Source organism: Antennarius striatus, chromosome 19, assembly GCF_040054535.1.
Source record: "Antennarius striatus isolate MH-2024 chromosome 19, ASM4005453v1, whole genome shotgun sequence".
Classification (NCBI taxonomy): domain Eukaryota; kingdom Metazoa; phylum Chordata; class Actinopteri; order Lophiiformes; family Antennariidae; genus Antennarius; species Antennarius striatus.
Window position 1 is genome coordinate 14,172,720 of NC_090794.1, and position 15,462 is coordinate 14,188,181.

Here is a 15,462-nt window from a genome sequence, read left to right on the forward strand (position 1 = left end):
GGTTCTCTTCTTTCTGGCTTCCTCCCACCTCCAAAAACATGCGCTTCAGGTTGATTGGCCGGTCCCAAATTGCTCGTAGTGTGTGAGTGTGTGCGTGCATATTTGTCTGTGTGGCTGTGCGGTGCACTGGCGTCGTGCCCGGAGTTTCGCCTGCCTCACGCCCCATGCCAGCTGGGACAGGCTCCAGCTGCCCGCAAATGCTCATTTTACTCTCGTCCTCCCTCAGCTCTCCATTTCCCGACCTCATGTCTTGTTTATTCTGAATGTTTTCCTCTTTTTCTTATATTTAGCCTTATCCCTCCGTCTTGGTCCCCTGTTTCTATGTCTCTGTTTTGTCTGTACAGGTTTATTATCTCCCTCTTGCATTCTCTAGCCTCTCTCTTTTCTCCCAGCTTTACCAAACCTTGACTTACTGATAAGTGTGTGTTAATAATGATACTTCAGTGCCTCAGGTGACTGACTCTTTCCTACAGCAAAAGTCTGTTGAAGTCGTTACCAAGTTATATGGCTGCAAGGCGATTTGATTAGTCTGTCCTTTCTCGGCCTTTGTGCAGTGGAATGGATTTGTTTTCCTTAGAGCTGAACAATATATAACTTCAGCAACAACACTTCAATATTGCCATGTGCAGTAGTCAGACTTCTGGACATGCAATGTCAACTGAGACCTAAATCAAATATCACCTGCCAAACACATTACAGATTGTCTGCTATCTGAATCTCATTTTCCACATTGACCAACCCACTTTTCTCCACATTCATTAAACTTATATACATTTATACTTACAGTATATTATAGATTATATTCAAATAACACATTCACTCCACACAAGTCCTTTTTTAAAGACTTTGGTAGTCTGTATGGGGGAGTCCGGTCTTCTGCAGAGTGACTTCAATGCGCACATAATGACAGCATAACTTTGACAGGCATGATTGAAAGGAACTACGGGCCTGATCTAAGCCTGAAAGGTGTTCTGTTGTTAAGTAACACTAACCATAACTAACACTGTGTTCGAGCATAAGTGTGTCGATAAGTACACTTGGTAGTAGGACACCTTTGGTTATACATCAGTGGTCGTCTTTGTGGTTTTATGTTCAGGACACACACGTAAAGAGAGGAGCTGAGCTGTCAACTGATCAATACCTGGTGGTGACTTGTATCATGTGTTGGAGAAGACGCGAGACAGACCTTGGAGGCCCAAATGGGTAGTGAGGATCTTCTTGAAACATTTGAGGACCCACTCAAGTTTGTCTACAACCCCCACCTTTAATCACATTCCGGAAATGTTGAGGGGCATGAATACTAAATGGTTCTTGTTCTATTTTGCCATTTCCGATGTTGTTATGTTTAGCTGTGGTAACAAGACTGCCAGTGCTGGTCACATCTTTAGCCGTCAAGAAGGCAAAGATCCAATCAGGTTTGGTGAGATAAAGGAAGACATTCTGGGGCACTGTTTGACGTCTTAGGAGGGGACGTTGCCCCCATCTGTCCAATAAATGGTGCGGACCTTTGTCCACACCATTTATGTGGCAGATGAGGGTGTGATGACAGGGGGAGTAGTGAAAGGAATAGTGACAGGAATACTTTTAGGATTTCTTCAATCCCATTGACATGCATTTCAGTGAGGAAACACAGCTTGGAGTTGGGTCCACTCATCACTGAGGCTGAAGTCGCTGCAGCTGTTAAACAGTTTTGTAGTGGCATGACCACAGAGGTGGATGACATCTGCCCTGAGTATCTCAAGGCTCTAGATGTTGTAGGTTGAATGTCTCTGCAACATTACGTGGATGTCGGGTACAGTACCTCTGGAGTGCAGACTGAGGTAGTGGTTTCCATTTTTAAGAAGGGGGACCAAAGAATGTTTTTAAACTATAGGGGGATCCCACTGCTCAGCCTTTTTAGGAAAATCTTCTCCAGGGTACTTGCGAGAAGAGTCCGGCTGTCAATGGAACCTCGGATCCAGAAGAAACAATGATGTTTTCATCCTGGTCGTGGAACACTGGACCAGCTCTATACTCACGCAAGGGTCCTGGACAGCTCTTTGCTATGGGCTGTCCAGTTCAATTTTTCCTGGAGTCAGAGTCTGGTTCATATTACGGGCAATAAGTCAAATTCATTTCCAATTGTGGTTGGACTCTGCCAGGGCTGCACCTTGTCACTAGTTCTGCTCATAACCTTTATGGAGAAAATCTCTTGGCACAGCCAAGTTGCACAGGGTGTCAGGTTCGGTGGACTTTAGGATTCCATCTCTGCTTTTTGCAAATGATGTGGTCATGCTGGCTTTGTCAAACAGTGACCTCCAGCTGGCAGTAGAGCTGTTTACAGCTGAGTGTGAATTGGCTGGGATGAGGATCAGCACCTCTAAATCTGAGACCATGGACCTCAGCCGAAAAAGGGTGGAGTGCCCACTCTGGGTTGGAGAAGAGTCCCTCCTTCAAGCAGAGGACTTCAAATACCGCAGGGTCTTATTCACAAGTGAAATAAAATGGGAAATAGACAGGAAGATTAGTGCATCGTCCACTTATCCTCACAAGCTCTGTCCAATAACCAAAAAGATATCATCATTAGTTTTCTCCCCAGGGTGGCTGGGCTCAGCCTTAGAGATAGTGAGGATCTCAGACATCCGGAAGAGGATCAAGGTAAAGATCCTCCATATCAAGTGGAGCTAACTTTGGTGGTTCAGGCATCTGGTAGGTCTGGACAGTGTTCCAGGCATGTCCATCTGGGAAAAGACCCAGAGGCTGATCCAGGACTCCCGGTAGAGTTGACATCATTTGGTTGGCCTGGGAGTGCCTTGACCTCCCCCAGAGTTTGTGGATGTTTTTGGGGAGATGAGTGTCTGGGCTTCCCATGCATAAACTGCTGCCCCTGCGACCCGGATAAGCGGTTGCAACACATTGACGCATTCAGTAACATACGCTGTTGTTCCTTTTGGGGGTCTGTACAAAGGCTAATAAGAATGAGCGATATTATTTTCCCCTTTGCCACATGACTTAGTTAGTCTTCCCTGAGGCGGCAGTAAAGTGCATCCATTTGTCACCCCCTTCATATATAATTCAGATCTGGTTGCAACACTTGGTATTTCTTTCCACAAGGTGCAGTTTCCAACCTGAACCAGATTGAAGGATAGGAGTGGTGTGGTTGCTCCTTTTCTTCAGCTTTGATTTTACCCTGAAGTTCTTCTGCCCTCGAAATACGTCAGCTGTCTCTGTGTGAAAGAAGGCCAATTATTCCCACAGTCCCTTTCTGACAGACGGCCCTAGCCTAGCCAAGGGACTTGAATTTAGCCAAATAGGACAACATTGCAGAATTAACCCTAAGGGAGATGGATTATTGTTTTTCTATGGGTTTGGCAGTCTGTATTGTTGATTCTGACTGTTTGATTGATGATGTCAGTGTCGATCTTGATGAAGATAATGATGAGATGGAGCCAACTGCAAATTGCTATGTTTAGATGAAACATTAGAGAACAGAAAATTTGGCAAAGGCCAAATAGCATCAATAGCCTCTGACTCCTATTGTCCAGGCTGCAGGTTTCAAACATATGTCTTATGTCTTCTGATGTGTTTTGCTGGTGTTCTGATTTAATCAATCTCCTCCTCTTCCTCAGTGTCTCTTCAGGACATCACCATGAGGAAGGCTTTCAGGAGTTCTACCATTCAGGACCAGCAGCTGTTTGACCGCACCTCACTGCCCATCCCACTGCAAGAGACCTTCCAGACATGTGAACAGCCTCCACCCCTCAACATCCTCACACCCTACAGGTCTGAGTCCACCTTTACCTGACCACCTTCACCAAAGTTTGTTCTGCAAGTAAAATGGTGAATCTAAAAAAGGGCAGTTATTCCATCCTTTAACATTACCCTGACTACCTTGAACTGGACGCTTTTTGTTTATTACAGCCCAGCACTGATACTGAATAGATTACCGTGTGCATCTGTCATTTTCCATTCTCTTTAGCCAAGATGGTAAATGTTGTATTCATGTGTATTTCACTGACAAGTGCAAGACATGTTTGATTCACCTCAGAACGTTCTCACAGAAGTACTGCATTTAAATGGCCACAAATTTGTGATGATTCCTTCTCGTTCTGTCTCTATAAAAGCCTTTATTGAGCAGATGCTCACAATGACTCACAGGAACAACAGAAAAGCACTTTCAGATTTCTGCAATCTCAATTTGCTTAAAATCTCTTTTTTCGTGGTTGAAGACAGACTTGTGCACTGTGGTCTGCTGCTATAATGTTATCGACTGGCATCCGTCTTAGGTCTTCTTGAGCAGAGCAATGATTCCATGTAAAGCTTTACTGTCCTGCAACCCCAACCCCACCATTTTCTCTGTTTTTCACCCTTCTCGCCCTTCTCTGCCTTCTTACTCCATCCCAGCTCCATTTTTTTTCTCCTGCAGGCACCTTTTATGACACATCCCAGTGTAATACTGTCACCCTGACCAAACTGGTTAGAGATGGTTGCAGCTCAAACACACTCCTTTTATTCTGTGTACAGACATGTTCACATAGACTGCATGAAACAGGTGCAGGTGATATGGCTTAGACAACTCTCCTCTCCTTTCCTCTCTCCTCCTTCCCTTCTCTTAGGCCACCTTTGCCAGCTGTTATTTCTAAGAACCACCCTTGGCACAGCTGCAATTTCTCTCTCTCTCGCGTGCACACGCTCAATCTCTCTCTTTCTCTCTCTCTCTTTTTCTCTCGCATACAAACACACCCTTATTAAATTGTGCGCTTGCATAGTGATACACAGACAAATTCTCCTCAGCGAGCACACACTAGCCTTTCTCTTCTTCCTCCCTCTTACCTTATCTCATTGTTCCATTCTTTTTTCCTCCCTTTGTTGTGTTGAATATCATTAAACTTTCCTCTCTCACCCCTTTGAAGCTTCTTCTCTTCATGCTCTGTGTTCTTGCTCACTTGGTGTCACCGTTCTAATTGTTTCCTGAACGTGTCTGACACTGGTGAAGACAGCCACACATGAATGAATGTATTCATGAGGTATTTCTTTTTAGTTACAGGAGTCTGGAATAACTTTTCTCCTGGATGTCAAGAAAATTTAGTTGTCCAGTTAATTAATTTACATCATATGTTTGAGTATATAAAACAGTTTTCAGAAAATAAGACACAAAATTAGCGTTAATGCTTTCTGTCACAGATTTTAATGAGGTTATATTAGACTGTACCTGTATCTTAGATACAGGTTCAATGATCTTGACTTCCAGATATTAAAAAGGTAAAGAGCTGATATTAGATTTTATAAAATTTTCAAAGATTTTAAAAACCAATTACTCTGCAGTCCTATTTTCTTTTTTCTCAATGTTGAACACATAGATACGTGAGCATTTCTTGGGTACTTTCAGGATCCTGTCCGTTAATGTCCTATTTTATGTCTGGTTTTGGGTGTCACCATGAAGTTTGGGAAATCGCACTTGCCATTTTCAGCAGGCATTTTTTGTTTTGTTTTGTTTTTACAGGTTTGTTCAAATTCATCCTACAGCTCAGTTATTTTCATTACATTACAACCTGCAGGGATAAATTTTCCTTCTTTTTTTTAATTTTTATGTATTTATTTTTTAAACAAAAACATAATTAAATTAAAGATACATTTTCTTAATGAATAGTTTTGTCTCCAAAGCCCCCTGGCTGATAGAGGACAGGAAGGGTTGAGCACTCTGGAGAAGAAATGAAAGGAGGCAGCATCATTAGTGAAAGCAAAGCAACTAAACCTCAAACTGAACATCAATCCTTCAACATTTCTGAGACTGCGGCCAATTTGTTTCTTCTTGTCTGTTGTTTCTTCCATACCTCAACTTTCCAGCTCTTTATAAAAGACCAAGAGCAGAAGTGTGAGATGCCTAAGTGTTGTTACCTGTGGTCCTTGTATTTTTATAGCTACAATCCCAACTGTTAATGGCTTGGTGCTACACACCACTGGACAAACACAACAAGAGACAAGGCATTTGAAAACATAGACAGTCTCTACAGGTCCACACTGAGCTGAAGATCCTGTGACTAAAATGACTAACTGTCAACTCATCAATTATGTGATGATGAAAACAGATGTTGATTAATCCACCAGAAAGTTTCAACTCTATTTTCATAAAAAGGTTTTTAACACTAACAAAAAAATTGTGCCATTTTAAATGAAATCAAATTAAATATTCTTTCATGCAACCAATGCCTAGCTTTTTGTTCCTGCAGGGATGATGGGAAAGAGGGTCTGAAGTTCTACACTAATCCATCCTATTTCTTTGACCTGTGGAGAGAGAAGATGCTTCAGGACACGGAGGATAAGAGGAAGGAAAGGCGGAAACAGAAGGTATGTCTCAACAGTCACAACACAGCGTGCAGCAGTTTAGGACTAGGCTGAGTCTTTGATTGCAGCAATATGATGATGAGCAGTAAGGCTATCATTAACTACATTAACTCTCTCACACATACACACATTTTCTCCCATATGCGCATACACACATACACGCTCTGATTCACTGACAGGCTTGGCTTCATACCATGAAGTGTAATTCATTAATTAGCCACCACTCAGATGATAATCAGCACTTCCTCCAACCCTTCTTGTGTGATCATTACAGTATATCTAATTAATAGGGGCATCTGCTATTCCCTTGCCCCCACGTAATGTGTACCCTCCCCTACGCCCTCCTGCAACAATCACGCACAAACAAGCACACATGTAACCTCCTGAAGAAACACCGGACATTTAAATTAAATCAAAGTGTTCTTGAGCATCCATAGAAAAACTGTCTCACACATCAAATGCAGAGCTGTGACACATCGATCTCGCCTCTTAGTGCAAATAAGGGGGGTCCCACCCGCGGCACCAGGAGGTCCCATCAGCACCAGTTTGCATTTTCCAGCGTGGGAAGCAGGGCAAGCTCCACATTCGGCCCCTCATAGTCATTCAGAGGTTATAACACATTAGTGCAGAGCAGCGGGAGCGATTTTCTGCTGAGGGTTCAGGTGAATGAAGATTTAATTTGTTAGTTATGTGGCGTCAGATGATGTGGGAATGTAGCTGAGAGGACAGATAGAGTTTAGCTATGGATTAGTTGTGAGGAGGATGGAGAGCGAATCAAATTAAGGATGTTTATTTGCCGTCTGATTTAATGCTCATCACCTCTGTAATAGGCTAATAAAACATACATGGATTTTTTTTTTCTCATTTGGTGTAAGATGGAAACAAAGCTTGTTTGTAGCAGCAGACAGACCCCATTTGCTTCAGAGGGTTTGGTTACAATGTCCACTTGTATCCAAACTCATTCCACTGATTTTATTCTAATTAAAGCCCCGGGTGGGCTCAGCCTGCAAAGCTATTTACCTCTTCCCCACACTGGTATATAGACCCCATGGAAAGGCCCAGAGGATATTCACAGGGGAGGGCAGGATGGATTAGAGGAATAACACACACATATTTGTTGCATTGTGTAACCATCACGATGGATAAATGGTCTGAAAGAGGATCAGGGCAAATACAGATGATGTCCTGTCTGTGTGTGTGTGTGTGTGTGTGTGTGTGTGTGTGTGTGTGTGTGTGTGTGTGTGTGTGTGTGTGTGTGTGTGTGTGTGTGTGTGTGTGTGTGTGTGTGTGTGTGTGTGTACTAAACTGGTTTCAATTTAGTTCATAAATCATTCATAGATTAAGACGTCATCACTTGTGATTCTTCTTCATCATCGCTGTCATGGTGTTTATGAAATGTGTGTGCATGTGCATACCCGTGTGTGTGTGTGTGTGTGTGTGTGTGTGTGTGTGTGTGTGTGTGTGTGTGTGTGTGTGTCGTGATACTCAATCTTTTATTTGGTTCTAAGCAATGTAGTTTTTTTTTTTTTTTATGGAGACAGTTTTACCATTTACACACCCACAAACTGGCACACACATCTACAGATGTGTGCAGGCAGAAACATCTAAATCGACGGTGATCGACCCAGCAGCTGGGGTGTCAGGACCTGATGGGACACGCCACCTGTCAGCCAGTGTGACACGAGCGTAAATTGGCTGCCAACAGATTTTGTTCGATGACAGGAAATGTTCTAGCTTCCTCCCTAACGTTCTCTCCTCCCTGAAGCCTGTCATTCAGGCTCCACTCTTACAGCTCCAGTTTTTCTCCACGAAACCACAGTTTGGCATCAGTAGAGCATAGATAGTTCGGTAGATGCACATATAGATTGCTAGGATTTTTAGACATTGATAACCTCACAGTATGTCAGACTTACTGAAGGGAAGTGAAGCTTCAAATCTGCTGCTGGTATCTGACTCCCTCCCTGAGGTCACATTTAAATAAGTGACGAATGAAAAGGAGAAAAAGAGGAAAAAATTAATCCTTGATAGCAATGCAGATTTATTGAAGCCAGGACATCTAATATAGGAGATAAATACTGAAAAGATGACTCCGGTGAAGAGTCCTTGACATTTTTGATGAATAGAGAATCTCTAGTCTTGTGCTATAGACTCTTAAAAATTCTTTCTAAAAGTATTATTGCTTGAATCCACCAAACCAGGAAAGAAAAAAGTGACTTACAGGGCTCACAAGCAGCAAAAGCAATTGACTTCATCTGATGTGGAGATGCAGTTCAAACGGTTCAATATAAAGTTTCTGCTCACAACAGAAAGGAAGGCAACAAAGACCCGAGGCTGGTGTGTGAAAAGCACAGGTTGAATTACTCACTTATCAGTGAGGCCACTCCAGATAAACAGATATCATTCACAATGTTGTCACTTCCTCATCTTTAATGTACTGGATTATTTCATTCATCACGCAAAGAAGTCTAAAAGTAAAAAAGTTAAGATGTTCAGTGTCAAAAAGAAAAAGGTCTCAAAACACATGCAAAGAAAAGCAACATATCTGCACTTTATGTTCTCTTTTATGCTATTTAATCACCATTAATTATTTTTTAACATACACATCCACACACACACAACCTCGGTGTTACATACCGATCGGCAGCCAATCAGAAATCAGAAGCAGGACAGGGCAAAGAGAAGTGAAAAAGAAAAAATGTAGAAGGCTAATCTCATTAGCTGCTGTGTGAGCCTCTATGCTACACTGAAGCTGTGTTTAGCGCTGGTTCCCTGGTGAGAACCCCCTTTGGCTCTGCCTCTGATTGTAGCGCTGGCGTGCAACAGGCTGCTTGTAGGAAAAGTCTTATCATCCTGATAGAACTAAACTAGTCTGACATCCTAATGTTTTTTTTTTCTTTTTAAACTTTTCCATTCCTGTAGTATTGAATAGTCATACTTTCTGAATTTTTTGTATTCTGAAACTTACTTATAGCCACTGATTGCATAAATATTTTCTTTGACACACTTTCACAGAAAACCACTGAATAGAAATGTCAAGGTATCAAACGACTGCAAAGGCTCCACCTCCAGTGACATGATGTAAGAGAAAAAGCACAGAGTCATAAGAGAAAAAACACAGAGTCATAAGAGAAAAAACACAGAGTCATAAGAGAAAAAACACAGAGTCATAAGAGAAAATCTTTTCGCCATAAAACATTTTTAAATTGCTTCCATTCATTCATTTCTCAACACAATTCATCCGCTTGTGCAGGTCATGGGGAGCTGGGACCTATCCCGGCTTATCTTAGGGCGTGAGGTGGGGAAACTATGGGCACGATGCCAGTGCACCACGGAGTTACACACAGGCACACAAACAGGCACACACACACACACTGATTCCTATGATCAATTTTGAACTGGCCAATTAGCTCATCTTTAAATTTCTGAAATTATAAATGCTGTGTTAACATTAAAACATGACTCTGTTAAGATGAATTACATGGATGAACATGATAGTCATGAGTGTAGTTGTCCTTTCTGAGTTATGGCTACAACCAGGCCTCTTTACTGTCAAGAATATTTACTCAGTACAGTTCCTAAAAAATGAAAAAAGTGTGACGTTAGAAAAGTTTTCCTTCTTTGCATGAAGGTTCAAGAGACAGAAAACTTCCCGTTAGAGTAAATGGATCAGCAAAGGTCCTCTGACATCATCCAATGCTCACAAGGACAACATTCCTGTAATTGCCTGTGAGGCTAAGAAAGGACGAATATCTGTGGTTGTAGCACCTGTAAGGAAAAAGACGATGCGTTTCCTGCAAAATCTAAAGCATTAACGATGTCAGTTTGAAAAATACATTTATTTTATTTCCAATTTAAATAATCATTCCTTTATCTACTGGAGCCATTCCACAGTGAATGTTCATGCAATTAAATGTAAATTTACCCCCACCTTCCCTTGCTGTGGTTGCCATGGCAACTACAGTGCGACCACAGGCTTGAAGCAGTGATATGAAGAGATGGACCAAGACAGACGTCCCGAACAGAACAGCACCCTACGCACATTAGCTGCACACATCCACGACAGCTCCACTCATCAACACCCGACTCACTGGGCTGTTGGTGTGGACTAGGAAGCGTTAGTGTCCTGGGGAGGGGGTGTTAACAAAAAATAAAAGATTACCTGTACTTTCACCCAAACTAAGAGTCACATTCAGAATACGTGCAGAATCTTGGCTATACAGAATCTGCACATATTCTAAAATACATGCAGGATAGAGATTTAATGGTGAATGCAGTATTATGACAATTTAGTAACTGTGGCAACAGACATCATTGCTAGAGAAATAATATTCATCTTTTTACAAATAGGATTATTTCCCCGCAACAGAATATGCAAGTTAATTAGTTCAGGCTCCCTCGTCGGTAACATCTACATCCACACCATACAGCCTCTGTGATGTTTCTGACCAGAAAGAAGCTTTTTAACAGCTGTGCATCATCGTGTAGATAAGATAAGTTCAGATGGACCATAGCAGACACATGTAGAGAATTATCTTCCATTTTATTACTGTGCTTGCCAATACTGATTGGCATTTAAAAAAATAAAAGCATTAGGGATATAGAAAGAAGATATGAAGAGCAGTATGACGATTATTGAATGTTTGTGACGATGACGAGTGTCACACCTGGAAGTAGTAAGAAGTCCTGCCTTCTGTCAGCATCACCCTGTTCCTCTCAACCTTTTTCCTCCTCTCCTTCTCTGAATCCTGCTCTAACTCTGTCTGACTTTGTACAGCTGGAAATGCCTTATCTTGTGTGTCCCAATGGCCTCATAAGAGTCCTCTCTGAAACCCCTCCTTCCTTCCTCACTGCCCCAGAGGTAAGACTTTCTCTTTCCCCCTGCCTTCCACCAAAGCATCTGCTCCCCACGAGGTCGCCTGCAGCACTCCCTCCCCCTCTTCTCCTCTCCTGTGTATGTAACCACTCTCCTCCGCTTGGCTCACAAATGACACAAATACCCCCCCCCCCTTACTAACAGACCTTTACTACATTCCTGCCCTGACTGCATCCCACTCCTGCTGCAGACACAGACTGGAAATATTTTACAATGAAGACTTTTGATCACTTTCTCCATAAAAGGGAACTTCTTGGACCAAATTTGATCCAAAACCAAGTGTGTGTAGGCTTCGAATTCTGTTTGGATATCTGAATATCCAGAGTGTGTTTTTGCTCTATCTCAGGATAAGGTAGTGTGTTACGTGCAGTAAATAACAGGGTTCACGCTACATGGGATTAACAATAGAGATAAACAATTGAATAGAGATGATTTGCAAGTGGTCCATTCACAGGACAACTGCAGACCATTGTGGGCGTACCTCAAATAAACAATATAAAACCCCCTCCATTAACTGTGGGTTTAACCGTCCTTCGGCCCACACAAGGTCTGTTTACACGACGCCCCAGTGCCTCTGTATCACCAAGTGTCAAACTAAATTGTCAGACCAGCAGCAGTTACAGGGATGTTGATGTGAAAGCCCTTTTGTAAATCCTTTGATAACTTCCACGTGTTATGAAGGTATTTCCACCTGGAGGTAACGTGGTGGATGTTCAAGTAGACTTTTCCTGATATATTTAAACACACTGCACGTACTAAGTAGGACAGGAAGCTGCAGACGAGTTTGGGACTCAGCCATGGAGTAGACGCTTCACTATGGTCACGATTTTGGTTGTGAGTCTAACTGCACATTTGTCTTCCCGTTTTGACGACCGGCGTGCCCTTTTGGTTTTGTGTTCAGACTAACGCTTTCTGACACACATTCGAACGGAGATGTCTTCCTCTTTGCTACCGCAGATCATAACAGCTACAGATGAACTTTGCTTTTCTTCTACGTTCAGCATTTGCTCTCGACTCGGGTCTTCTTCATCTTATTCACCGGAATATTTACCACTGGGTTCATGGCAATTCAGGTGTATAAACAGTTCTCTCTAAAGTCTTTCAAGAATTATGTTCTTCACATACCTTGATTTTTTTTTCTTCTTCTTTTGCCTTCATCTGTGAGATCAGCAGATCTCAGCAATGAGCACAACACAAATCCACCAGATGATCAGCAGCATGAGTGTGTGGGTGCATTGTGTTAAGTGTTTCAGCAGGGTGGTCCGGCGGCTGTGTGCCTCTGCAGGGCCTCCCACCGGGGGTCATTTATCCAGTACATAGCTGCTGTTCTTGCTGAGTCTTTCACATTGAACATTCACACTAACATACAGAGAAACTAGGGTGTACACACACGCACAGACACACACACACACATACACAAATACGCGCACAGACGAACGAGTGTCAATGAATTCCATGCATAACACACACATACCATTATTGTGGTAATGTGTGTCATGCACACACATTACACTCCAGATGAAGGATAAGCGGCTGCAGACCCACCAGAGCTTTAAGAGAGCTGCTTTCAAAACAGCAGTGACAAACTCCTGCATACTCACACACTCAGAGAAATGGTGTGCCGTTTCTTTTTTTTCTCTTCCAACTGTTTTCTCTTTCATGTGTCTGCAGTAAAACCTTCCCTCTCCACTGCTCTCAGCTGGACGCGTGGGCGTCTGGTAGTCTTGTGCGTTTGACTCGAGCTGTGCCTCGCCATGCCTTCTAGCTGTCGCACCACCTGTCCTCCCCGCTGCTCACAGTGTAGTGTCAATAAAATCAATGTCCTGTGATGATAGGCCATAAACCAGAATGGAGTAAGACATTTTTTACAGTAATGGAATGTAATGCTTCTTTAAATACTGCTGAGACATGGTGACTTCAAACCTTTCAGGAAGTTATAGAAACTGGAGCTCACTTTGTAGAGTAGAGAAGTTAAAATATTTGACCCCAGCCTCAGTGTAGAAGAAATATCAGTCCTGGTATATAAATGTGCCTACAGAGAAGGAAGAGAGCTGAATTCTGGGTCTGTGTGTGTGTGTGTGTGTGTTGAGGCTGTACTTCCGTAATGGCCCATTATGAATCAGAATCTAATTATTGAGAGTTACCATCAGGATTTGTCACCACACTTTCTGCCAGTGGCCCCGTCGCAGCAGTGGTCAGAATCAACAGCGTTTACTCAAACTCGAGGAGGTGCTGCCCACGCTGGGCTGGATCACATTCAGCAAGTACCCTGTATGTTCTTTTGGAATGCTGGCACGCACACAAACACACACACAAACACACACACAAACACTATTATTGAAGACACAGGTTAAGTCACCCCTGAGGATCTTACAGACATAAAGCATATCGATTCGTTCTGGTTTCAGAGCAGACTCCCCGTGCCGCAGGCGGTTTCAGAACCTTTCCTTTACCTCACCTTGAAATGATGCTCTCACCAAATAAACACCAATCTGTGCATCGACGGATAAACTGAAGAATATTTCTTCTAGATTGCAATAATGGTTTCGTCAGAAGCAAAGGAAAGTGTTCCACAGCTAGTATGTGATTTTGTCATGTCTTACACCTACAGGTTAAGTCAATATTTTTCTTTCTGTCAATAAATGTTATGAAAAAGCTGAAACCAACAATTAATTGGGCCGGCTGTAGGGACTGTGAGCCTGATGTGTCACCCCTCTGGGCCTTAGTGCTCATTACAGCACACTAAAACACATCCTTTAGACACAGTGCAAGCTGTACAACACGTTCCTTATTTTATTACAGCACACAGATTTAAAAGCCCCACACAGACACTGTCTCATTACACAAACACTCTGTCTAGACCTGAGAGATGTGTGAAAAAGCGTTTCTACACTTAACCCGACAGTAGACCTGGAAAGGATCAAATATTTGTCTCCATGACACTTTCCAGGGCTGAGAAAGAAATGTAGCTCTTTTTTTTTTCCAACGTAAAACAAATAACACTGTAGATAACAATTAGCCACCTCTACTGACCGCCCAATCTGAATGTGTGTAGTTACTAGTGTAGAAGAAAAGTTTCTACTTTAACAACACTGTACTCAAATAGTGGCGACAAATTCACATTCTTCAGTTCAAGTGCATTTTTCAGTGTTTCAAATTCAAAATCTTTCACGTAGCTCCGTTAAACAACACACCAGTGTTGCCGCTGTGTTCTTTTAACACAGGAATTCTTTGTTTCTCAGTGATAACTTCAAAATAGTCCCAAATAAAACCCAACACCTCCTCCTGTCACGTCATGTTCGGTCAGACCCGGAGGGTGCCTTAGCCTGGTCACTGGTTTACCACTAGGATATGATGACAATGAGAAACATACATATCATCTCTTCTCTTTGGATTCCAACTATCATCATGTAAATGTGTAAAATCTGTCTATAACTGAATTTTCAATGTCATTTTTTTCTTTTTTGTGTGAATGAAATCTGTTTAGAGGAAGTTAAATGAAGGAATGTTTACTTGAACTGTGGTGTCGTTGTGCTTTAATCTGTGTACATGCGTGTGTGTGTGTGTGTACGTGTGTGTGCGTGTGTGTATTGTGTTGCACGTCCAGCTGTTGTTTGTTGGTTTAACATGTTTTCACCCCAACAGAAACACACCTTCCGTAGTTTGTCCTCACATTCCAGTGGGATCTCTCTCTTTCTACCCACTTTCTGTTTGCTCTGTAGTGTGTGTGTGTGTGTGTGTGTGTGTGTGTGTGTGTGTGTGTGTGTGTGTGTGTGTGTGTGTGTGTGTGTGTGTGTGTTTACACTGGACCGTGCGTGCCGCTGCATCCTACCTGCATTGTGACGTCCCCAGAGCTTTGTTATTTTCTGTTTAACAGCATTTTTCCTCCCCCTCTCCCCCCTTTGTCCCACCTTCTCCCCCCTCCCACCCTGTTGACTGTGTGTAGGGGTGTTTGTGCTCAATCCTCTGCCATGTTGATTTTTATGAACCCCTCACCCCCGGTGCTTCTCTTGTGGTTTTTGTTTTTGTTCTTATAGTTGCAGGACCCCCGCATGTATGATCAGGTCTATAGATACTTAGACCTTCCAGGGCAGGTATGTGAAAATACAGCGATTATTTCCAATCCCTGTGTGTGATTTCTGCTACAGCAGCTCACTTTCTTTTCCACTGTGTGTGTGTGTGTGTGTGTGATGAATGTGGGAGGTGTGGACTGCTGTTAGTTCAGCAGCTGGATATGTCAAACCTGTTGTAGAGATGTCATTTTA

The 15,462-nt window shown here is 42.6% G+C and overlaps 1 protein-coding gene across 3 annotated transcripts in view; it reads left to right on the top strand.

Annotated features, from left to right (window-relative positions):
* Positions 1 to 15,462, top strand: part of wasf1 (WASP family member 1) — a 57,593-nt gene that overhangs the window by 37,584 nt on the left and 4,547 nt on the right. For 2 of the 3 annotated variants that reach the window (XM_068342784.1, XM_068342786.1), the window contains 3 exons: positions 3,609 to 3,762; positions 6,210 to 6,327; positions 15,235 to 15,291. In XM_068342784.1, the coding sequence (XP_068198885.1) occupies positions 3,609 to 3,762; positions 6,210 to 6,327; positions 15,235 to 15,291 (329 nt within the window). The remainder of the gene's footprint in view (positions 1 to 3,608; positions 3,763 to 6,209; positions 6,328 to 15,234; positions 15,292 to 15,462) is intronic. The other variant, XM_068342787.1, reaches the window with a different exon arrangement.